Source organism: Syngnathus floridae, chromosome 22, assembly GCF_059516105.1.
Source record: "Syngnathus floridae isolate MCC-2025c chromosome 22, RoL_Sflo_1.0, whole genome shotgun sequence".
In the NCBI taxonomy this organism is placed as follows: Eukaryota; Metazoa; Chordata; class Actinopteri; order Syngnathiformes; family Syngnathidae; genus Syngnathus; species Syngnathus floridae.
In genome coordinates this window covers 2,222,912-2,248,335 of record NC_142434.1, presented here as the reverse complement: position 1 = coordinate 2,248,335, position 25,424 = coordinate 2,222,912, and the positions used below count along the sequence as shown (strand labels likewise).

Genomic DNA, 25,424 nt, shown 5'->3' with positions numbered 1-25,424 from the left:
ACACACACAGATACACACACAGATACACAAAGGCATCCTTAGATACACACAGACACACACACGTAGATACACACAGATACACAAATGCACCCTTAGATACACACAGACACACACAGATACACAAACGCACCCTTAGATACACACAGACAAAAACATAGACACACACAAACACAGACACACAAACACACACAGACAGACAGACAAAGACAGACACACACACACAAAGATAAAGACACACACAGACACACACACACACACACTCACACACAGACAGACACACAAACACACACACAGACAGACAGACAGACAAAGACACAGACACACACAAACACACACAGACAGACAAAGACACAGACACACAAACACATACACACACAGATAAAGACACACAGACACACAAACACACACAGACAGACAGACAGACAAAGACACAGACACACAAACACATACACACACAGATAAAGACACACAGACACAGACAGACACACAAACACACACAGACAGACAGACAAAGACAGACAGACACACACAGACACACACAGATAAAGACACACACAGACACTCACACACAGACACACACAGAGACACACAAATAAATATACATCCAATTGAAACATACACACACAGTCAAACGCACAAACTTCAAATCCACCTTAATCTAAAAGACATGGCCAGCGCTGTAAATGGCAAATAACCATGACCAATGTATGCATACGATATAAGAGCTTATCTCAAGCAACAGCGCTTCCAGCGAGGCTCCGTCGGCAGAGGTTCATTTGAACCTGGGACATTTTTCCTTGTCAGAAGTACTTGGACCTATTTTTATCTTTCCTTCTTGTTTGATGAAGCCAAGGGGGGGGGGGGGGGGGGGGGGGGCAGAACACTTCATCCTTGATCCTGGCAGCTTGCTAGTTTTAAAAGGCATTCCTGTCCTTTTCTATGTCTAATGACATTGTCAAGGTGACCTTAACCAATACGTTCCATCATTTGTTGGAAGTTCCTATAAACTTAATAGCTGGCTCCCATCAATTTCAATCCATTTACAGTTCTCATATACATGGAAAAGAAAGTAGTAAAACACCACAAAACAATATTGTATATTCACAAAGGATTTATCCCACTTTCTCCACAGCGCCAAGTTACTCTCTATTTCCTAACCCGTCTCTCGGGTTCTCCTCAATGCTCCTGGGTGCATTGTTCTTGGATATGGGCAGATTTAGAACTTGGTGGATTAGAGCGGACAGTACAGTCTCTGGTGGTTAGCTCCTTTTGTGGAGTCAGCCCAAAAATAAAAGTCCAAAGTCACTAGAGGATAAAAAAAAAAAAAAAAGAAATCATCATGCAGTGGTCAGTTATGCTGCATGAGATATGTTCCAGCATGACTTTTATTACCTTTTTTTATGTAGCAAGTGCTCAATTCAAAAATAGCAAACAGGTGGCGCATATAAAAATCTAAAAACAGTCTAAAAAAAAGTCTAAAATAATCTAAATAAGTCTACAAACAGTCTGAAGAAAATCCTAAATAGTCTAAAAAAAGTCTTTAAAAATGTCCAAAATAATGAATAATAAAAAGGCTAAAAAAAAGACAAAAATAGTCTAAAAAGAGTATTTTAAAAAGTCCAAAATAGTCTAAATAAAAAGCATTTAAAAAAGTCTAAAATAATATAAATAAAAGTCTGCAAACAGTCTAAAAAAAAGTCTGAAAAAATCCTTAATAGTCTAAAAAAAGGCTTTAAAAATGTCCAAAATAATGAATAATAAAAAGGCTAAAAAAAAAAGACAAAAATAGTCTAAAAAGAGTATTTTTAAAAGTCAAAAATAGTCTAAAAAAAGAAGCATTTAAAAAAGTCTCAAATGTCTAAAAAGGTCCAAAAATAAAAGTCTAAAAAAAAAGTCAAAATTCAATTTTCACACAGCATATTTAGCAAGCGCTGCTCAAAATTTACTGTCAACAAAAATTGACATCCTGACCCAGAACTGTCTATCTGCTTGTCTCTCTGCATTCCCACAATCAAAAATACCTTGTTGATTCTCCAAGTTAACATCTCGCAATAGTGCTGAATCTTCCCGTCATCTCTTGTATTCTGCACTTAAGCCGCTTTCCTGCAAGAGTCGGGGATTAAGAATTTTGCTTGAGGCCCTTTCCACATATTACTTTGCTTATAGATGACTTTGGAAGCAGAGAACATCACTCATTTACCTCTCAGCCTGTTTTAAGAGTTGAATTTTTGTGCTGCATTCAAAAAAAAATACACTTCTGAGTATTTTTAGAAACACAAGGTATCTATTTTTTTTTCTCTCTCTCCATCACAGTAAATTCGACATCTTTCAAGTGCGCTAAAGCAAACAGGAAGCGGTTACTTTCAGGTGGCACGCAGAGAAGCACATGCAAAAAAAAAAAAAAACGCAAACAAACACGAGGCCAAAACAACTTGAGGTGGCAGACAGCGCACCACAGGAAACGTAAGCACGATTCGCAGGGGATCCTACGAAGCAAAAAGACTCCAACGTTTTTGAAAATACATCCGACTAGGCAAACGTTACCCCGGGCGGTGTGCTAGGCTGTTAATGTTTGATTTCTCGTTATGTGGCCGAACAACTTTTCCAACTTTTTGCAGGTCCAATCATAAAATTCAGGTGTTTACAGTTTATATTTTCATTTTCACACAAATGGTTCACGCCTATGCTGAAAATAAATAGTGCGAGAGAATATGCTAAAGCAAATATGGAGGAGAAACAATGGCTGTCACTAAAAGTAAGTGTTAAAGATTGCAAGAATGCTTCGCGTTAACTCGTCTCGCTTCACTTGCACCATCTGTAGCTTTGTATTTGTGTTAGCGATGTGTTACTTTGATTTTGTGTCTACTTGGTAAAGTTAGTTTGTTAAAAAAAAAAAGGGAATAGGACTAAAAATATGGAATACTGAAAAAACATAGAATGATGAGGAATGAATGAAATCAAAATATTTAACCAAATTAAATAAATAAAATAATAAAATGAAAATAATTAAAAAAATAAAAATAATTTAAAAAAATAATAAAATAAACAATTCACGGATTCACACAGTTAAGCTAAAAATAGCCTCAAGTTGTCTGCGTGAAACAAGATGTGTACACATCTGTGATTGCTTGTTCATGGATGATGTGGAATGTACACACTCGGGTCTTCAGCTACTAAATATTTCATTTGCGATAAACATTGCAGCCAAAAGACATCAAGCTGACTCAGACAAAGAGAGATAATGACAAACTGGGTGAGGAAGGTTAAACCAACGTGTGGCTTCATTGAAATGACTTCCTGTCAGATTGCATATGTTTACACACCCGTATGTGTGTATGGCCAGTTCACCTGACAGATGAGAAACAGGCCTACCAGGGACCAATTTCCCCCAGTCTGTTCCCAAGGCCTGTTCATTACCACAAACAGCGGAGAACAATACTCCGCAGCCCGCCAACTTCATTTGCGGCCATTTTCTCTCATTTTTCGTGGCAAAGCACAACACAGCGCCGCCGCGGCTCCCCGTAGTGGGCCGGTGCACGCCTGCAAAAGCAAGATTGGTTGAAGCAAGCTCACATGCTGTTTCAAAAGCTGTAGTAGCCTGGAATTTTCCCCTGGCCTCCATTTTTATCTGTCATTGTTTCTTAAGAGGGACAAAATGAGCCAGATGAGGCAGGTCACGACCAATCACATGGATGACACAGCATTTATTTATGATTATTGATTTGATTTGACTATTTATTATTACTTGTACTTCTCAAAACTCCAAAATATGTGTGTTTTGGCTTGCACTCACCTTCCCAGCACCTGGCTGTGGCCGTGCTGAATGGCAGATTTCCGAAGCTAATACACATCAGGAGCATTAGTATGCCTCGAAGGAGCCGTGTGCACTTTGTCAAGAGGAGAGGTGGTGATGTAAGGTTGGGGGGGGGCCGGGATAAATGTTTGCAGTTTGCTCACTGACCTGCAGCGCGCCATCCCCCCATATAGTAACACAGTGCCCCCTCTGGGCTGGAAAATGACCGCATACACAGTATACAATATACAGAGTTCATCCAGGAAGAAAAAAAAACAAGTCACTTCTCTTATTTACCTTACCTTTAAAAATATTATATAATATTAATATAAAATGAATATATTTTAATATGTTATTGTTAATAATATATGTGTGTAAATAAATATTATTATTTATATTATTTTATATTAAATAAAGAAATATTTATTTGTGTGTGTAATGATAAATATTATTAATATATGTATTATTTTATATTAAATGAAAATATTTTAAAAAATATATAATAAAATGTTGCATTCAGAATGTCTTCATCTTACAATAGCGTAAAAAAAATTTACATTTATGTTTGAATCCTGTACATAACATTCCTCAACATTTTCAGGTTTCATTGAACGTTATGTTGTGAAGTTGTATCCTCAGTTAAACTCATTTGTAAATACGGCAAATGGTAGTGCGTTTGATTTAGATTTTCTTTCTGGAACAGGAAGAAAAAAAGTCTCTGTTATGCTATAAGCACTTCTTGGAACGTATCCTTGGAAAAAGATTTGAACGGAGAAGAAAGGAAAACAACTGGCGTAATCTTGTTTGGATAAGACAGATAGTTATCCAACGGCTTTGCTCCAATATTTAAATGAGTCCGATTTTTTTTTTTATCTCGCCTCGGGGAAAGTGGAATATTCTCCAACTTTGGTATGGGTAAAATAGCAACATATTGATTGCATGTAAAAGTAGATATGTCATACATATTTTCCTCAAGCTCCTTTTTGGTAGTTTGTTTAGTTTACCTCTGACCCTTTGGGTGTGTACACATATTTGTGTATATGTGTGTTTGTAACACTCCAGCTGTCTCTTCACATCCATCCACTCTGTGATGACTGAACTTCACAGCGCATCTTTGCTGCGAGCGAATACCTTCAGGGCTCCACCCAAACAGACATTTCAAACAAATCCTTCCTGGCACCGGATCCAAAGATGCACACAATGGCGGAAAACACACACCCAGTTCTCCGTTAATCGAAAAAGAACAATCTTGGTGGCTGTTTCCGAACATCGTAGTCACTCCAATTGAACGGATACAATTCATCTAAGGTAGCACTTGTGAAATCTGCAAAGAGATGGATAGCTAAATAGCTAGCTAGAAATTGTAAATGGGCCTAGTGTAGGCTATACAAATAGTACCGTATTTTCCGGACTATAAGGCGCGCCTAGAAACCTAAAATTTTCTCAAAAGCCTTATATATGGACCAAATTCCTAAATTTAAACTGGCCCAAAGCATTGTGAAATCAATCATAAGTGGCCCGCTGAAGACTATAAATCACGAATCAAAAAGACTATTATTTTGTGATTATAAAGTAATTTGTTCCATCTGAAGTTGAAATAAAAAAGATAAAATGGAGAATGATTTGATCTAGATTAAAAATCTGACATGATGGTGCGCCTTATAGTCCGGAAAATACGGTATTTACTAACTAGTATTTTGAAATGAGAATAATAAATAGTATTGAGTTAATGTTAAGCAAAGTGTTTTTATCTATGTTCTGCTTTCTCGGGATAACGAACTAGATTTAAACCCCCAAGATGTTTCTAGCTAAGCGTTACAAAAAAATTAAGAGGATTTTGCATTTTAAGTGCTAATAGGCACACGTGATCTCGCCGCGTGTGATGTTTGCAAGTACACCACAGCTGCTGGTGTAAACCTGTGACTTCCCAGACCTTTTAGAGCATTCTCAGAAAGGAAGTGTTGACAACGCAAGGATCGGCAGCAGGGGTTTTTTTTAACAGCCGCCTACCGTTGGCAGTTTCCGAGGTACCTCGATGGGTGGCGGGTGGGAGGCGGCTCGCAATATGTCACGCTTGTACAACCCGATATCTCCCGTGATGAATACGCGTCGTAGGACTACAAATGCCGAATGTATGTCTGCAAAATAAATCACAAAGGCCTTTGTGCGATGGATTCAAATATTTATATATATATATATTTTTTTTTTAATTATTTTTATTATAGATTTTTGCTTTCCTGTTTTACTGTATGAACGCTATTTTGACAATAATTAAATCACCTCCGAGAGGTCGACCAATCGGCACGCAGACTAATTATAGCTTCACAACAAACTGCAGCATCTCAGCCTGCAGCCACTGGCATTAATTGGCCACCCGTCAGGAGAACACACACAAACACACACAAGTGATCTTTGCACTTGCTGATCTCTTTGTGGTACCGGTGCGTTTCTCCCCCAACCTGAACAAAAGCGAAAGTTTTCACTTTTATTTGACTCGTCTGTGTCTCTAATTGGAACGCGCGAGGTCAGCCGCTGCTCCACTGGAAAACAAAAGCCAGACGAAAAAGAAACAATTTCGTTTAATTAGGCTGCACCTTTCGGGCATCTGATGATATAGCTGTAATTTAAAAACTGGATTTTTTTTTTCCCTTTTTTGCAGCTATGGTGTAGCTTGATGGCTCTTTCAAGATTCAAGAATCAAGATTCAAGAGTTACATCACCTTTGCAAGCGTACCGTTCCAATGTATCGTCCTTATATCGTTTTAAATTTGCAAAATAAATAACAGCTATCTTTAGATTTTGCATTGGGATTACACAAAATACAATTAACATTTTAAAGGTTAGCTTCTCCGAGTATTGACCTCTGCAGGGCACACACAAACGACTCATTCCGTCTCGTTCGTCATGTCAGTGTTTGTTCAGCGTACGTCTGACACACTTTGGTTGAAAGCTCGCTTCACATTCTGGTTCTTTCTTTTGGCGGGGGAAAAAAAAAAAAAAGATTATAAGAAAATGATGAAAAAGCTAGTAACAGAAAGGAAAGACGTGTTTCGTCAACATTTCAACATACACTAGGTAAAGAGCCAAAATGGGCATTTGGCTGGAATGAGTCCAGTCAAAGAAAGACCAAAAAAAAAATGCTTGAGCCAACCGTCGATTTATGTAATTCCAGTTAAAAAACACACAAAATTAAATGTCTGCAATTAAAGCACATATGAATGACACTATTTATACCTTAGGTGTCAAACCCAAGGTCCGGGGGCCAGATACGGCCCACCAAATCATTTTATGTGGCCTCTATAATCTATAACTTTGACACCCCTGCTCTACACTGTATGATCTGCTAGCATACACGATTAGCATCATATTTGGATTACGTCGGCTCACTAATGTGAATGCAAACACATGAGCTCTCCAGACTGGAGGACTAATATTGAGCATGACTGAGATGCTAATCCACTGTTGCCGTAGCAATGACAACCATTTTCTTCATCGCAAACCGTGTCAATTTAAATATTCTAAACCTAATTAGCAATTTAAGGGTTTATCCTTTGCATGTCAGTAAAAGTGTGACATGACGCCACACACAAACACCTGTGTCCCTTCATCTCGCCACCCGTGGTTTTGTGTCTTCTCACGAAGGGCCAAGATGTTTTCCTTTTTTGTAGCCTGCCAGCTAATGTCACTGTGCCATCGGCCTCAATTCTACCATCACACACACGTACTGCGCTATTGTTGTGCGGCCGGCGACTCAGACCAGCCCGACATTTACCGTAATTTCCGGACTATAAGCCGCACCGGACTATAAGCCGCACCAGCTAAAATTCAAGGATATTTTAGTTTTTTTCTTACATAAGCCGCACCTGACTATAAGCCGCACGTCCGCATGAGTTTTTTACAAAGAAAGACAGTCAACAGAAAGCCGTAAAAATCCATAAATACGCCGCGCCGTCATTTAAGCCAGAGTAAGGCAGAGTAAGAGAAAGGGTTTAGAGCTCTTTGACGCAGGTCACCTCGTGTGCATTCCTACTAAAGCTCATAATAGTCACAAGCAACACAGCCGGAATAAGTAGCAGCCATAGTAGTGTTTCAAAATAGTATTTTTGTTGTTGTTTTTTTCTTCAAGATACCGCACAACAGTGGTCCACAGCCTTTTTACGGGTGTATAAAAGTGACCAAGTCATCACAAAAATCACAAAAACAATTTTATATAAGCCGCACCTGACTATAAACCGCAGGGTTAAAAATTTTGGGAAAAAGTCGTGGCTTATAGTCCGGAAATTACGGTAATTATTTCTATACCACCAAGGAGAGGATGGCTAATGTCAGGTATGCTGGTTGTAGGTCTCACTCCTTCCATTTTTTGGTGGATGCTAGAGCAACTACTTTGAATTCCAAACACCAAAACTTGCTTTTTAAAAAGACTTTTCCACAATGTTATACTTAACGAGCATTTCCAATAGCAAGAGAGCAAATTAGAAGCTTGTAGGTGGGGGGAAAGGAGAAACAGAAGCACATTAGCGAACACTAATCACATTGCCATTTAGACCAGAATTGATTTCACTGGAATGAGAAGGACTCTTGGCTTCGGGGTCTCCACCGGGCTGGCGTCGTCATTGGGACCTCATGGTTTTAATTCGATAGAACGTGACACTTTCGAGGAGGGCAATTAACGTGCTAGGGAACAACTTGTCAACGTAGTCACCAAAACCCGGAAAGTAACAGTTCGACTACCTTGGAGAGCTCCAGTTCTCATCAGGGTACTTTTGTGTTATCATTAAGCTTTTAGAATGAAAGAAAATAATAATAACCTGAAAAATGACAGAAATGACCATAAATAAAACAAATTTGACCGAAAAATGAAACTGAGAGACCCTCCAATCTGGTTTTACTGTAAATATGTCGCACTCAGTGGGAATCTTGGTAAAAGACAGCTAGCAGCTGGTGCTTAGCGGGCCCCAGCTCACTGATGAAGACGGATGGATTGGGCCTCAGCCCTGACGCGCTATGCCACCGACGCCCTTCCCAACTGCTCATGGACCACAAGCAAGTCTGAATTTATTTATTTTTTTACACACTATACAGAAGCCCCATTATTCCAACACATGCACAAATAACATGACCTAGTTTTTTTTAGATATGAAAAATGCACCAAGTTATCTATAGGTAGCAAAGTAATGATTAGATGATGACAAATGGAAATATGAATACTGGATTCAAGATTGTTTCTTACCTTTCCAAGTTTTGATGTCATTGCATCTTCTCTTGATCTTCTAATCACATTAGGTGGCATTTTTGTCTTCTTTTGTGTTCAATAGTTTTTACTTGGAGCAGCTTTGGCGTCGTCGGCCATCTTAGGGAACCTCATCACTTCAGGTGGTTGAATTTCCATTGAGCCAATTGAGTTCACCTTGTCCGTTTTTTTTCTTTCAGTCAGACAATGAGGATCATCTGCCATTTTCTTCAGGATAGTACTTCTAATACTTCTGCTTACACAATCCAACGACTTCAATCTTCCTTTATGTTCAGTTAAGAAATCAAGGGGCATTCAACACATGGTTTTCTGCAGGAAGAATTGCTCCTGGATCTTTCCTGCTCACAAATATATGTCATCTAAGCCTCCCCATTCACACAACATCATTTCCCCGCTGCCTCTTTGTCTTGATCTGCTTTCAAAATGCACGGAACAAGCTTGTCTTCTTTTACATTTGGGGATGAAGCAACAGAGGACTGGCGCCAGTCAAAAAATCATAACACCGTTAGAAACAAGCCGTGGTGTTTGAAGCTGGCAGGTGGGGGCGGGAGGGGGGCCCCAATAATATGCAAGGAGAATATAGAGCAAGTCTGTGAGTGGAAAAGTCAGATAAGACATTTTCCATTGTCCCTGGAGAGATTTGGAAAAAAAAGAGACAAACACCTTTGGGGTTCTCTGTGGTTGTGTGTTATCCAAAATGTACCCGAGGCAGCGCTGACTAAATACCCAGCGCTGTTTTCCTCACACCGCTGATAATTTCGTATCATTACTGGCTCTAAATGGAGGATATTTAGTGCTTTTAGAATGGTGCTGCAGAAACATCACGCTAAATGTAATGACTACCCTGCAAAAAGTGCACAATATTTACAGCATAGTATTTAGAGAGTACATATATATATATATATATATATATATATATATATATTTTTTTTTTAAATTTTTTTTTTTTATATTTTTTATCTATTTATTTATTTTCTGTGGGGGAGTTTACTGGGGAATTAGCGCCCCCTTGTGGTTTTTTGTCCAGCGATGTGATACACTTAAAAAACTTAAATTCCTGGAGATTTGAATACGATAACCTTTTGTTTGTTTGTTTTTTAAATCATCTGCAGAATGAAAACAAAGAATGGATTATGCATATTTGATAGAAATTCATTTATACATTTTTTTGGCTGATGGCTCTTATTAGACTAAAAACTATTTTTACTTGCTTGCCCAACCAATATTTAATTTAAATGAACCTAATAACACAACAAGCAACATTTCCAGTGGGCAGTTTATTGAACTTGTAAATGTGTTAGGCGTCATTAAAGCATGACCTTTTATTTTTCTACACTCACAAAACCCATAAAAGTTTCCACATTTATAATAATAATCATTTGCTGCTTCAACATTACATTCAAAGCTGTAAATTGTTATAACTACATTTTGTTAAAAACACAGTATTTACATAAATTGCAATACACATTTTTTTTTTAATATTTGGCTTACTTACATTAATCTCATCACATAATTTACAGTTTCTCCAGAACTGATTAGGAATATTTCATGTAAAAAAAAAACAAAAAAAAAAATTCACAACAACTCATAAAACAACTACAAAATTGAGACGTACAAACAATACTAAAGCTAATCCCCTCCCCTCCCGAACCCACTCTCAAAAAAGCATCACTGGATTCATAATTTAGGAATATTTGATGCTTCATAATACTTTTTCATTTTCTTAGTGCGGTCAACAATAATCGACTTTGTACATTTGATTTCGGCTCCAATTACTCAGAGGATACAAAACAGTATTTATCGTGACAGCATCAGAGAATTGTGCTTAAAATGACATTTGATGAGTGGATTCGAGGACTTGGGGGCGGGGCTTCACTAATCACCTTTCAGAGTCTCTGCTGAGTTGAGCATTTCCTTGGCTTCTTGGCACTATTTGAAGGGGCGGAGGAAAAAAAGTGTTCCGTTGTGCATTATACTTTGGCACAATACTTGTACCCCACCCGTTTAAGGTCATGCAATGTGGTCAAGGACAAGTCCAGCCTCTAAAGCATGCAAAATGCCAATATTTGCCAACGCGTTTGGTCCTATTTCAGTCTTCATTGTAAAAAGTGCAAAGCTGATTGGGGGAGGAAAAAGTCTACAAAGGGCAGCGGGTTGTGAAGGAGACGAAAATATTTGCTGGTCTTCAAACAGGAAAGTTAAAAAGTCAATTTATCGTACCGTTGCTCATGTGGATATGACTAGATTTTTTTTAACTACACTTTAATCAAAGTGCATGCTCTTTTTTCAAGCACCATGTTAGCCATACAGTGTACAAATGTACAATTGTTACAAAAAAAAAAAAAAAACGTGCAAGATTTCCAATACTTAAGGCCAAACAATTCTCATACAGTGTATGCGAAATGATAACGCCTATCAAAATTGTCCTTTAAAGTGTAAGCTATATAAAAACTGTTCACTTTTTAAAAACTGCCTGTCTTTTATAGGAATGGGAAGCTGGGAAAAAAAAAAAAAAGAGTGCCCAGTAGAAAAGTGCAAATAATGCCAGTGTGTTTCTTCCCGCCACATTCCCGTCTTCCTATAGCTGGGACACCTTCCGGGGGAGAGGCCTCGGCCTGGGGACGCGAGGGTCCGAGGTTCCGTCTAGCTTCATGCTGCCCGTGCGTAACTGGTGAGGTTTAGGGGGAAGGGCGGGAGGGTCCGTCTGCGGGGGGATGGATAAGCTATGGGGCAGCGGCACGGGTCTGCTTCGCGGGTTGTTCCTCTCGTAGACGCTGTAAGGCGGCGGCGTCTTGTTTTCTCTCCGCACGGGTTCGTCCGGGCCTGGCGTGGTGGCCATGGGCGGGGTGGGCTGCTCGCCGGCGGGCAACTCAGTCCCCGACGCCTCGGATACGCTGCAGCGGCTGAGCGAGGAGATGCCGCTGCTGTAGCTGCCCGAGAGGACGGGCGAGTTGGACACCAGGCTTGTGGAGTGGCACTCGGTCGGCGACGGGGTGAAGGGCGGCATGGTGGCCTAGTGGAGTGGGACGCAAACACCATTACTTCTTCCTGTTGTCAGTCCTGACTTCATCCAATTAGCTTTATAGCGAATCGAACCGCAGGTAGTCGCCGATTTACGAGCACATTCTGTTACCATCCGTCTTCATGTAATTTAGACAGCGGGTGCTACTGTCTTCGAAATCCGCCTCTGTGTTATTTACAATCCTATTGAACCAACCTTTTGCGGCGACCTGGACATGAGAATGGGAGACTGCGACCTCATGTTCTTCGCCGAAGAGGCTGCGTGGTAGAAAAGCAGAGGTGGTGAAACGAAGGCTACATTCAAATGTTTTTTTTTTTTTTGCGCCCACCAGCGCCGTGACGCAGCGTGACTCATGCAAACATCCACACATGCAGCTCAGAGACGAGGGGGCTTCAAGCGTGAATGAATCAAATGCTTGCCCGTGTCGTACGGGTCCTTGGGGCGGCCTTAAATGCTTTTTAGACATGAAACAGCTGCTGTCGCCTTTTGCACAAAAAAAAAGGGAGGGGGGGAGCTCCAGCATCGATGTAGTACAAATCCAGGCTAAAGACGTAAATAACAATTCTCAAATGGGACCGGTCAAATAAATATACATGGGAGGTGGTAGTCGGAATGGAATACCTGTGTACGGTGGCCTGGGAGGGATGGGAGGGACTAGCAGCTTGCCAACAGGGTCAGAGAAGGACACCACGCCCTCTTTGACGCTGTCCAGGCTCCAACTACTGGGCGTGGGTCGCACTTTTGACGGCACACGGAGACATCAACATCACCATGACGACCACAACAAACAAAAATAACAAAAATGATGGAGGCATGCACGACCATAACAAGCATGCGGGTTAAGTCGAGCGAATCAATGGAAATATGAGCATGCCAAGGGAACATTGGGGAAAACGAATAATATTATTAATTTAATTTATGCAGATATTTATTTATTATTATTGTTTGTATTATTATTATACTGAATCTAAAGTAGAATATTTCATAAGCTCATTTCTCGACGTTTCTGTGAACAACACGAGCTAACTCGCTGTATCCGCAATTAGAACGTGTCATCTCCACGCCGAAGATGTGATGGCGAGTTTTTCTGCAAATTGTCACACTTCACTTCTTCGGTGTTAATTGCGGCGTAGCGTCGCTAAAGGTGTCAAGTTACCATATTGTGGCGGCACTTCCTCATTTGCACGCGCTACCGCGGCAAGGAAACATCATCTCCACATATCGTTGTCGCTAATTATTTGTTGTTTTTTTTCCGTGACAGCGTTCATGAAAGGAAAATGCAGAACGCATCTTTTTTTTGTATATATTTCTGCTAGAGGGGTAAAAAAAAAAAACATAACCCGGGGCTTTGCTGATAAATGTGAATTCATATTTATGAATTCCGCACACATCAGTCAACAAAGCCTGCAAATGTATGAGTCACGCAAATCCCCGCTCTAATTAGATATCCGGCTTCAAACACAACACACAAAAGCGGTGACGTGTTCGATACAGTCGGAAAACTCAAGTCAACACTTGAGGGTCATTCCGAGAAACATGGCTAGCTTGCGTTTAGAGTCAAGTATTACCTTTGTCTGGAGCCGAGAGGTTGGGGTCACTGCGAGGTAACGTGGTGTCCCCTATTTGATGAGGGGCGGCCCTCTGCGGACACACACAAAAAAATATTCAAGATGGCGCCACAAAAATGTACTAGAAAAAAAAAAAATCATCAAGAATCCATTATCAGCTAACATGACGGCCTATATTTCTTACACAACATGTGTGCAGCTGAAGTATGAGCGGGAGTTGAAGAGCCTTGAGATAGCAAACATATATGTTGTTTATTTTCCTTTATAAATAAAAAGCCGCCGCCAAGGCTGAAGTGCGTACGCGCTTGGCCTTGGCTGTGAAAAGCAAGAATGTTCTTTTTCAATAACCTCAATAAAACCTCAGCCTACGCTAGATTGCTGCTAAATCTTTCAAAAGAATATATTTTAACCTGCGCAGGGTCCATAGGGTTTGGAAAGATGGCGCTGACGGGTCTCTCTCTCGGCGACAGGCAGGCGTTGTTCTCTCTGGAATGCTTGTGTTTCTCGCCCATCTGCGGCGAACCTGCAGTGGGCGACCATGAGTCAGAAGACTGTTACACGCCAAGATCGGAGTCCAACCCCCCCCCCGAACCGCAACATGATAAATAGTCCTCCTTCGGAGTGGACGACATTTGCCGCTTGGCTCTCAGCCAGATAAGAACATACAAGCGATAAGTCACAACGGGCTTTACTGCAAGCCACGGGGCTACGTTTATAAGGGCGCCGCCCGCCGCCAGCTGCTCGCCAACGTGGAGAGTCCACGCGTCCATAAATGTCGGCGTATATTCACTCTTTTTATGATTTGGATCAGGCTGAAATATAGCGTGATAAGGCGAGAGAAGATCTTAGATATTCGGCTGAGACTGTAATGAGGTCGGTCCAAGAGGTTGTCCCCCTTGCGCTCCCCGCTTATTTTTCATTTGGTATTCCTTCCATCGCTCACTTCGGAACTTTTCATTCTCCAACCTCCCTTGTCGTAGTTAATGTGCATCGTGCCGTCTGGGCTGTCTATCTCGCCTCCAAAGCGGGATGACAACGTTTCCTATACGTGACTTGAAAGACAAGAAACAACCCAGGTGATCTAGAACTAGTTTTGAAATATTTTAAATAGACAAATTGGAAGTAATGACACAAGAAGCGGGCCACATAAAATTATTTGGTGGGCCGAATCCGGCCCACGTGCCTCAGGTTTGACACCCCTGTCAGTCGGCCTATTTAAAGGGTGATCAGTTCTCACCTCTGGCACTGGAGGGCGCTGAGCTGGTGACATTGGGCGAGGCGGAGTGGTTGGAGCTCAGGCTCGAGGTAGACGGACTGGGCTGGGATGAGAAACAAAGTAGGAGGTTATCACCGTGAGCCATCAAACTGTTCTTCTATCCCCGCCATTGATGAGTCGTGCGAGAGAGAGTACGTCTGACGTCAAAGCCAGGCCATCTCGCCCAGCGTTCTCCAATAAAAAAAAAAAAAAAAGTACAAAGTCAAAATGGCTCAAGAGGCTTTAACGGGTGCGGAGTGGCGCTTGAGCTCCTCCTCGCCTGGTGCCTGACAAGAGCTTTGCTTTCAAAGGACACGACTGCGGGGCTCAGCGGCAACTACGTTTGGTCCCAACTAACAAAATCATGACAAAATGAAAAAAAAAAAAAATTGGCCATGGTGCAACATGAGCCTACAATTGCAACAGTATATGTGCATCCATCGTAACGGCTGTCAAAAAAAAAAAATCCAGGCAGTATAAAAAAGTTAGAAAAATAAATAATTGATTTAAAACAAAAATCATTGTCAAAAAGAAATTCCAGGCAGTATAAAAAAAAGGTCAAAATAAATAAAGACCATTTTGAGCTCTCTTATTCCCTCAGACATGAATTTGAAGCTTTTTTTGATGCATTGCGTTTCAAACTCAGTGAGTCCACCTTCGCCCGGTGCGTTCAAGTACCTGCATGTTGAAGACTTCATCCGAGCTCTCCGACTGCCCCGTGATGTTGCTGACCTCGTTGGACGCCTGCGAGGAGAGCGAGGACGAGGAGTAGCGGTTCACCGCCGGGTAGCTGAGGAGACTGGTAGGGGTGCAAAAAAAGTGTCAAATCCGAGAAGGAACAATCAATAAAATCAGATGTTGAGCTATTTTGGAAACTCACCAGGGTGCAACAAGAGCCGCACAGAGAAAGAGGAAGAGAAGAAAGACAAAAATATAAATGGAAGGAAAATGGAGGTTGGCTTGAAATGGCTTATAAATATAAATTTCCGTGTCAAGTATCTTCCTCTGTGCCGCTGCCCCCTGGGATCAAATGTCGCGGGGAGACAGCGTGGCAGGGTCACCCAACACGTCAACACACGTTTGAGGTGACGAGAAAGTGCGGGAAAGTTTTCAATAAATGAGGAAAGAAGAAGTTACGTAGTGATTTGTTATTAAAGCCACGTCTGCACCACTTTTTCTCGGTCATTCAATCTTTTTTCCAAACTAAATATTTTAATTTAGAATTAAATTGTATTTAAAATACTTCATTTTTTTTTTTGTAAATTACATTTTTATTTTTTTCCAAACTAAATATTTTAATTTAGAATTAAATTGTATTTAAAATACTTCAGTTTTTTTTTTTAGTAAATTAAATTTTTATTTTAACAATCTAGTGACTGCTAATTTTACCTTAAAAAGTTTTCTAAAAATGTAAAAAAATATATAATAATATAAATATAATACATTTATATAATAATTTATATAATATAAATAATAAAAATAATGTATATATGGGTTTGGTCACCTTCGTCTGGCGACCCCTCTGCTGCCATCAGGGCTAATAATGCTGGGCACCGAATTCCTACATGTGCGTGGGCTTCCATTGGTGAAGTGCACCGGGCTTGCTCGCACATAAGGCGGGAACTCCTGCATTTGGGGCACAACCCCAAAAAAAAAATCAAGCTGAAACACTTTGAATTTCCCAGCAGAGGCCTCTGGCATAGGGGCGCTACCAACCTGTATGCCCAGACTGGATTTCATCAGATGGAACTGGTCCACTAGCTTCTTGTGCAGAGGCCTCATGTCCTGAGGTACGACCTTCTCGTGCACAGCCAGGCCGTATTCCAAAATATGCGCCTGCAAAATAAACACAGGCCTTGTATATTGGGGTGTTAAAATCTTCAAGGGACTTAAGCACGCAGCTGTTTCATCATTCCCTCTGAGGACTTTGTTCAACTCTTCCCCCCCCCTCGAAAGTTTCTTCCAAAGAGGTCATGGCGATGTGCAGTCAAGCATAGCGAGCTTCTTTTCTCCTCCTTCCTGCCTTGTTTGTTTCTTGTCCCCGTGACCTAGCCGTCCTCCCCTGTGGCCATTCTTCAAACATGTCTGCCGCCTTTGCCAGCCGTCTATGTTTCATATTCATATTCAACATAAGCCTCCTCACGCCAACAGATGTGTCCTGTTTTTCCACCTTTTTATCGGAGCAATTAAACATCCAAAAGCGGCGGATGTCAAGGTTCGCGAGTTAGCTGGTTTTGTTTGGATGTTACCCAGCGTCGCTCTCCATGGTGCTAGTTTTGTTTTTCATTATTATTATTATAAATGAAATAAATAAAATAATCTTGCGTGACTCTCCAACGTCAGCTTGTTTTGTTTGGATTCTATCCAGCGTCGCTCTCCGTGGTGCTAGTTTTGTTTTTCATTATTATTAGAAATTAAATAAATTTAAAAAATAAAATAATAAAATAATCCAGACTGACTCTCCATGGTGCTAGTTTTTTTCCATTATTATTAGTATGAATAAAATAGATTAAAAACTAAATAAAATAATAAAATATTGCCTACTTGTGTGGAATTCTGGAAACCTAGCATTAGCATCATGTGATTGGCCGACACTTCAACAAATTTCGCCTCACATGACCAAAAGCAATGCTTACTTTTTATTCAAGCTGTTTTGTTTGTGTAGGTGGGAACAGGGGGATGCTATATAAAAAAAAAAAAAAAAAAAAAACTGACTGTAGCTTTAATCTACTGTTACCAACCTGTTCAAACATGAGTTCTCTCAGGCGTCCGATCTTCTCCCCGTCCTCGGGGTGATTCATCACATAGTCCTTCACAAAAAAGGCCTGTGTGAAGACAAAACATCTGTTAGGCACAAACAGGAAACAGCAGGACGTTTTATTTTCCCCCCCTCCTTTACCTTGTTATCTGAATCCCCCGGGCCGACAGACAAAAATAAAGTTTTAAGAGCAAACTGACAAAGAAACAAACGGAGAACAATGGTGCAGTCTTCATTTTGTTGTCCTACAATGGATTTTTATTCATTTATCTATTAATTAAACAAGTGCCTGTTAATAAGAAATAAAATAAAACATCTCTTTTTGTTGTTCTCAATTTTTATTAATTAAACAAATGCTAGTTAAAAATAGATAAAATCAAAACAAGCTTGATTTGACTTAATTGGGTCATACGTATCAATCGTTAACGATGCAGCCGAGTTCAACATCAAAAATAATAACTGAAAAGAGGCAGCAAAAATAATCAATAGACCTTGAGCTTTCATGGAAATTCCGAGGATTGAGTGACTAGCGAGCGAGTGGCTCAGTCAATCATTTGAAGAAGTCCAATTAGAACAGGGAGGAGCTGAAATAAATCAGACAGCATCCCCTCCGCAACCTCCCAAAAGGGACTTGGGCTCGAATTAAAGCAATAAATCTGAATATTAATAACCGCAATTTCGCCTTCGTTTGTCGCCGAACGAACCTCCACAGCTGTCAATCGGAATCGCGCTGGGGAAATTAACCGAGGCTGGGGCGGTGCTTGCCGTGGGCTTGATTCAATTTCCTGGAGCAAAAGAAGCCCTCGTGAAAACGCCGCTTATGAGGAAAAACTACTTCGCTCAGTGTAAACATCTACGTGGAGGCCGCTCCGGCTCGACGCAAACACCCGCCCCGCTCAAGTGCCTCTCCGTGGAAAATCGGTTGCTATGCGACACGCTGCGCCAGTCCACTCACAGCGTCGAGGGCGGAAAAACATTTTCGAGATGGGCTTTTTCTTCCGTTTTGTTGAAACCACGGCAGTGGATTTATTTATCCAACTTTTGATCCCTAGACTTCAGACAAAATTAAAGGATCCATGCAGTCACTTTAAATATTTCTAAAAATATGTTGAAAATATTTTGAAAATATAATTTTATAATTATATATATATATTATAATTTTCTAACAATATAAAAAAATCCAAAATATTATTTAATGAAACATTTAAATATTCTCACCCTTTTTTGCACTTGATATTTATTAAAGAATACATTTTGACTAGCGGCTAGCTAGTCTCGTATTCCTGATGGCGCACACCAAATAAACAGTCACCAGGTTGATCATTTTTTGTCCCAATTGAGGTACTCCAACAGCTCAAGGACTCGTTTCATAGTCCCAGCCTCCATGACCGCCCCTCCATCAAACCTTCATCCATCCATTTATCCCCCACTTAAACCCCCCCACGCATCATCATCATCAGTCATTCCATCCGTACCTCTTGGTAGCGGGCCAGGCCCCCGTTGACGGCGGCGTCGATGACACCGTTGAGGCACATGGTGAGAGGGTTGACGTTCTGCATCTGACGACTCTGGCACTGCGTGATCAGCGTGCGCAGCTGCAAGTTCTTGTTCTCGATGACCTCGATGGCGTTCTCCAGCGGACTCACCTCCACCTGCAATCACAATTAAGATCATCGTCAAATTGCAAAAGTCTACACCCCCCTGTTGAAATGCTTCGATAAATCAATTCAAGTAGACTTTTGCGATTTTTTTTTTTATAGTAAAATAAATATCAAGCTAAGTCTTTTTTTAGTTTTCCCCAGGTAACTCTTAACAGTGCAGACTTAAGTCACGTGACTCAAATCTCTTATTATATGCCAGCGGTTAGACCGAAGTTACTTTTGGGCCTCTCGGATGTAGTCGATGGAAGCTATCAATATCCTTAATGTGGCCTTTTCGATGGCAAACAACTACTTCGACTCAGCAAATTGAAGTCCAGGAGGTTCTTTAATGTGTGATCGCGTTGCTAATTTCCAATTTGAGCTCAGCGCGCCTGATGCTAATTGCTAACATGCGTCTTTTTGGTACATTTTGCCGTTTAAGCATTGGGCAATGGCGGGGTGTTGACTTTAAATGCGACGCCGCGCGCTTTCAGAGTGATTACAGTCGTTTCAATTAAAAAGCCAACTGCCTGCGTGTACTGAGTCATTTGCGGGCCACAAACGCAACACAATGCACTTAAAGACGATAAAATGCCTTTCATCACCTTTTTTTGTAATCTTTCGATTTATTGTGTGTATAAAAAGCACAGCGGCTTTGAGGATGACGTGCAGGAGATAATTAGTATTGGGTCATCCTTGAATATGATGCTTAAAAAAAAAAAAGCTTTTTTTTTTTCCTTCTCCTGTTATACCGATGCCTTAATCCTCTTTAATAGCGCTTTCGCTAGCATCATATTTTATATACTATTGCATCACCACTGTCATCACTGCTTTTGTAATCCACAATTTCACACCACGCTCTTAAATGTATCAACACAGAAATATGTTTCCCGAAGATTTAAAAATGGTCGTTTGTCATAAAAACAATTAAATGTTGGATGATTACACGCTAGCCAATATGACATTATTGTTGTCCAATGCAATAACTCGGATCAATACTTTGTGCTTTAAATGTCAACCTGCTAAAATTGGACTCGTCGGTGCTCACCAGATCTCGTTTATCCACCTCGAACCACCGCGAGATACCGGGAAGACTCTGGACCAGTGTCAGGGTGGTCCTCTCCACCCACAGGCTCTGCAACAGCACACACACACACATTAGGAAAAACACTTCTCCAAGCGTCCACTTAAAGGAGTAAGGTCATATGTCACGTCTTATATCTGCCACCATCAATTGACATGGCGGCACTTAGCTCGTCGGCTAGCGTGCTCGTCAATACCGCAAGGTCGCTCTGACAGCAAACGCCAAAAAGCTATAAAAGCCACGGCGACTGTAAAAGCATCAAAAATAATGGAGATCGTAAAAGGGGCGAAAAATAATTGTAAATCCAAACTGTATTTATTAAACTGTATCATCAATCATGTATCGCAGTAACAGTTAAAGAATATTTTTATGAGTCATTTTATTTATTTATTTAAGATTGTAGCATGTCTTGCTCAAGGACACTCCAGTAGCGAGCGCCGCCGATCGATGATGAAGGAGCCACTCGCCGACCCGCGTGACCTTCATCGATGTTGTGCTTCATTTAAGCCCATGAAACGTACATGAAAAGAACACGTTAATACCGTACGGCTTACGAATATAAGCGTGACCTTTTGGGTATTTTTCTCCAGCCTGGATAAAACAATCTCAGCTTGAGCGGACTTCATTAAGTGTTGGAACGACATAATGTGAGCGCGAGTAGCTTTTGATGAATGCTAAATAAGGTAACGTGCACAGAGAAGGCCGTGCGGGAGTTTCAAGTGTGTGCACGCTCATCGTTGCTAAGATGTGCATGACCGTTCCATACTATAATTAGTTCTACAGGACTCTGGATGAATAATATATGTGCAATATACACACTCATTAGTACCTGCGTGTCCGCATTCCAAAAAAAAAAAAAAAAATATATATATATATATATATATATATATATATATATATATATAGAGAGAGAGACATAGATATATAGATATATAGATATATATATATATATCGATATCTATATATCTATATCTATCTATATAGTATATATATATATATATATATATAAATATGTATAGTTTTTTATTGTTTTATTTTTTTAATTATTAAATATAAAAATATACTGTTATTTTATATATATATATATATATATATATATATATATATACACATACATATTTTTTTTAGATAGATAGATAGATAGATAGAGAGATAGAGAGAGATAGAGAGAGATAGAGAGAGATAGAGAGATAGAGATAGAGAGAGATAGAGAGAGATAGAGAGAGATAGAGAGAGATAGAGAGATAGAGAGATAGAGATAGAGAGAGATAGAGAGAGATAGAGACAGACAGACAGACAGACAGACAGACAGACAGACAGACAGAGAGAGAGAGAGAGAGACAGACAGACAGAGAAGACACAGAGACAGAGACACAGAGACAGAGACACAGAGACGGACGGACGGACGGACGGACGGACGGACGGACGGACGGACGGACGGACGGACGGACGGACGGACGGACGGACAGACAGACAGACAGACAGACAGACAGACAGACAGACAGACAGACAGACAGACAGACAGACAGACAGATAGATAGATAGATAGATAGATAGATAGATAGATAGATAGATAGATAGATAGATAGATAGATAGATAGATAGATAGATAGATAGATAGATAGATAGATAGATAGAGAGATAGAGAGATAGATAGATAGATGCACACATATATGGTATTCAATTACCTTGAACTCATTCTCCTTGTCTTTGGTGCCCTTGTGAAAGGGCCGATCGTATCGAAAGCGCCAGATGTGATTGAACTTGTAGAAGCTCTTGATGTTGTCGGGCACGCCGTCCCTCTGGAGAACATCCTGGCTCTCGGGGATCGGCGTTACGGCGTAGATCTGCAAGTCTGGAAGGGTCGCCCGTGTGTTAAGGGAAAAAAGCAATTGGACCATAAACATTTGAAATGGTTGCAAAAGAGAACATTTGGATACACTGCGCGTCGGCCTGGTAGATGGTCTGGTCCGGCTGGTTGACATGCTGCATGGCGATGGCGTGCGGGAACTCGTTGAGCATCCGTTGCTGGAAGGCCTCCAGCCTCTCGTAGTCGTGGCCACGGCACACAAACTCCTTATTCTGAGGAGGCGACGAAAACCAGTGTGGGCTTAGTTTGCCACCTGCTGGTGGTACGCTGCTACTGCACAGGACATTAGCATTGGAAAATACAACTCTCCTTTTGGGCGTGTTACTTCTTTAAGAACTCAGCAGGAAAAATAAATCAAAAAAAGATATATTGATGACATCACTGGAGATAACTTTGGTCATACTCTACTTAAACCAAGTTATTTACCCGTAAGAAAAAAGGGAACTTCTTTCCGTAGAATCCCACCCTGAAGAATTCCGGCTCAAGCCTTTGCTGGTCCATGATCTTGTCATACAGCGACGCTTCCATCATCTAGCACAGCAAATTGAAATGCATGAAAAGGCAATTAAGAAAAAATAATTGCTGTGGGTTTCTCACCCTCATCTTGCTGAGGTTCCTGTAGTCATAGTAGGACTCATACTGGTCGGCCAATTCTCGGCACAAGATGATTCCGTTCTCCCAACACTGATAACACCAAAACAGGATTTATTTGGACGAAAAGTTTCTTACAGAATTCAAGGTCAACACCGGCTTTCCACTGCTCACCTTGCCTCTGTCAAAGTTCTGGACAATGGTGAGGTGCAAAAACTCCTTCCGCTGCCACTCGCTCTGCATGGGGTAGTTGAGGAACTCTCGCAGGGGCCTGTCCGACCACTCCAGGAGCTCGTCGTACAGCAACAGGGTGTATGACGCCTCTGTATTGATTAGGGGCTCGGGGTTATTATCGGACACAGTCTGGGCTACACAACTAACTGATGAATAACTAGTAAAAAAAAAAATTCAAATATTTTAAAAAGGTGAATAAAAATGATCATAAAATTATAAATAAAAATTGCTCTATTTAATATATAATGATATATATTCATATTTTTTAAGGTAATTAATGATAATTTAGTAATAAAGATTAAAAGTGAAGACAATTTGTACAATTTGTCAATGGGGCCACATAAAATGATGTGGCGGGCCGTATCTGGCCCCCGGGCCTTATGTTTGACACCCTAACCCGTGCTTTAATAAATAAACCTTCTGGTGGTTACCTGTGTAGTTCTGCGCCTTGAGGTGCAGGTCATACAGCTTGTGGATGTAACGGATATACATTTCCTCCTTGTTCAGTTCTGTTTTGTAGAAGTTCTGCAAAGCCGTAACAAACCGGATGTCGTTTTTTTAAATCACACAAATCCAAATTCCCGTTTTTCGGCATTGCACTCACCAATAAGCTGACAGTGCATCCTATTTTCTTGCCATCCACTTCCCCGAGTTTCATACAGTCCCTGTGACAAAAATCAGCATTGAAATTAAATAAATGAATACATTTTGAAGCCAGGGTGACCTTTCACCTGTAATCCAGCAACCTCTCCATTAATCGGGTGACGGTGGCGATGAGGGAGATGCCGCTCTCCCGCCACGTTTCCCGCTCGATCTTCTTCAGCAAGCTGCCAAAAGACGAATGAGGTTAAAAAAAATAAATAAACGCATGAGATAGAAAGACACTGGACCCAACTGAGGAGCATTTTTGGACTCACAAACGACAAACCGAGAAGAGCGTCTTACCTCGGGTACGGACCAAACAGAGGAATTCTACTCCAGGCGGGAAAGCATAGGCGGGATAAATTAATACGATTAATACCGGCACGCATGCACACTCGGGTTAGTTTTGGGGTTAGTAGCGCTTTAAAAAAAAATAAAAAATAAGTGTCAACGGCTCACTAAGGAGGACTGAAGGACAAAACTTTGAAAGAAATGAGATGTACACGCACATTAAGCATGCAGGAGCACAAACCTGGAAAGACAAGGACGGAGTGGACCAAGACTGGACACAGTGTGTGAATATGCAAAGTGGAGATGAACTCTGACCCCCCCCCCAGTCACTCACCTTTTTATTATGGACCCATAAATACACCTTGAAGTCATTCAAAGCTAACAAAAAGAATGTGTTTGTTTCTAGCAGGGCTTATTGGTTGCTAAGATACCAAAGCCATCTTCTCACATCTCTTTGTTATGAAGAGAAAAGCTCGATAAAAAAATATCTTTGGCCGTGAGGACCTTATGATTTTGTTTTGAATCGTTTTGATCTGTCGTAAATAAATTCGTCCGACTCACATGCTGTTGAAGAGCTCCCTGTACGTCTCGTCTCCTTTGCCTTCTGACATCAGGCTGTCCAGTTTGTCGATTAGCTTTGCCTCCACCTACGTGAGAAATAAATAAAATAAACTAAAAAGGGCAGATGACTTCAAGTCTGAAATTTACAGCTTCGAAGCGTACCTGTTTAAAATTGCCGCTACGTCTCTGCTCCCAATCCATCATGTCATGAAAGATGGGGATCATGACGTTCCTCAAATCGGGCTGAGGCACCAGCGTCACCTCCAGGAACGGACCGATCATCGCCGGGATGAAGTTCAACTTGTGCTCCCCTGGAGACGTGCGGCAAAAAAATATATTTAATCCAACTTCGTATATTTCGCATTCCTGGAATCATCTCACCTAAATTCTGCCACATACTGAAGATCTCACAGCCCATCATCACCCTCATGTCGCCATACCTACATACAAGAACACGGCGTGACGTGACGTCGACGTGCCCGCTTGTAATCCTCAACTTACTTTTCCAAAGTCTTCTTCCTCTTTGAGGGAGAAAACGACTCCAGTTGAAGGCAGGGCTGGTTGATAAACAAAACTGACAAGTAGAAATACGAATCCCACACCTAGAAGAAAAAAAAAACACGCCTACACTGAACATCAGTTTGATTTAAGGCCCATAAAAAAAGCAGCTTAGCGGCTTGTAGGCTTCTTTTTGATTTTTTTTTTTTTTTACCTTACCTTGTAGTCAAACTTGTCATTGAGAAAGTTTTTCCGCAGGGCTTCGGAGAGGTAGAGGACGGTGGTGATAATGACGCTGTAAGCAGCACCACAGAGAGTCACTCACAAAAATAAAGAAATAAAAATAAAAAAAGCTCCGCAGCA

At 40.8% G+C, this 25,424-nt stretch overlaps 1 protein-coding gene and 1 long non-coding RNA gene across 5 annotated transcripts in view; both read right to left on the bottom strand.

Annotated features, from left to right (window-relative positions):
• Positions 1–1,073: 1,073 nt before the first annotated feature.
• Positions 1,074–9,352, bottom strand: LOC148379135 (uncharacterized). The gene is made up of 3 exons (XR_015855342.1): positions 9,027–9,352; positions 2,022–2,103; positions 1,074–1,305 (listed from the first exon to the last, which is right to left on the bottom strand). It is a non-coding gene; the product is annotated as an uncharacterized LOC148379135 (long non-coding RNA).
• Positions 9,353–10,305: 953 nt separating this feature from the next.
• Positions 10,306–25,424, bottom strand: part of dock4b (dedicator of cytokinesis 4b) — a 41,074-nt gene continuing 25,955 nt past the window's right edge. Inside the window, exons 27-52 of one of the 4 annotated variants that reach the window (XM_088366857.1) lie at positions 25,281–25,356; positions 25,065–25,165; positions 24,945–25,003; positions 24,726–24,874; positions 24,564–24,649; positions 24,015–24,041; positions 23,801–23,896; positions 23,674–23,734; positions 23,501–23,594; positions 23,010–23,158; positions 22,842–22,928; positions 22,671–22,775; positions 22,315–22,456; positions 22,063–22,229; positions 20,339–20,425; positions 19,126–19,302; positions 17,634–17,717; positions 16,609–16,728; positions 16,397–16,518; positions 15,571–15,691; positions 14,875–14,956; positions 14,048–14,160; positions 13,638–13,710; positions 12,691–12,807; positions 12,265–12,326; positions 10,306–12,060 (exon numbers count right to left, since the gene is read on the bottom strand). In XM_088366857.1, the coding sequence (XP_088222983.1) occupies positions 11,626–12,060; positions 12,265–12,326; positions 12,691–12,807; positions 13,638–13,710; positions 14,048–14,160; positions 14,875–14,956; positions 15,571–15,691; positions 16,397–16,518; positions 16,609–16,728; positions 17,634–17,717; positions 19,126–19,302; positions 20,339–20,425; positions 22,063–22,229; positions 22,315–22,456; positions 22,671–22,775; positions 22,842–22,928; positions 23,010–23,158; positions 23,501–23,594; positions 23,674–23,734; positions 23,801–23,896; positions 24,015–24,041; positions 24,564–24,649; positions 24,726–24,874; positions 24,945–25,003; positions 25,065–25,165; positions 25,281–25,356 (2,992 nt within the window). In that variant the 3' untranslated portion in view covers positions 10,306–11,625. The remainder of the gene's footprint in view (positions 12,061–12,264; positions 12,327–12,690; positions 12,808–13,637; positions 13,711–14,047; positions 14,161–14,874; positions 14,957–15,570; positions 15,692–16,396; positions 16,519–16,608; positions 16,729–17,633; positions 17,718–19,125; positions 19,303–20,338; positions 20,426–22,062; positions 22,230–22,314; positions 22,457–22,670; positions 22,776–22,841; positions 22,929–23,009; positions 23,159–23,500; positions 23,595–23,673; positions 23,735–23,800; positions 23,897–24,014; positions 24,042–24,563; positions 24,650–24,725; positions 24,875–24,944; positions 25,004–25,064; positions 25,166–25,280; positions 25,357–25,424) is intronic. The other 3 variants (XM_088366858.1, XM_088366860.1, XM_088366859.1) reach the window with 3 other exon arrangements.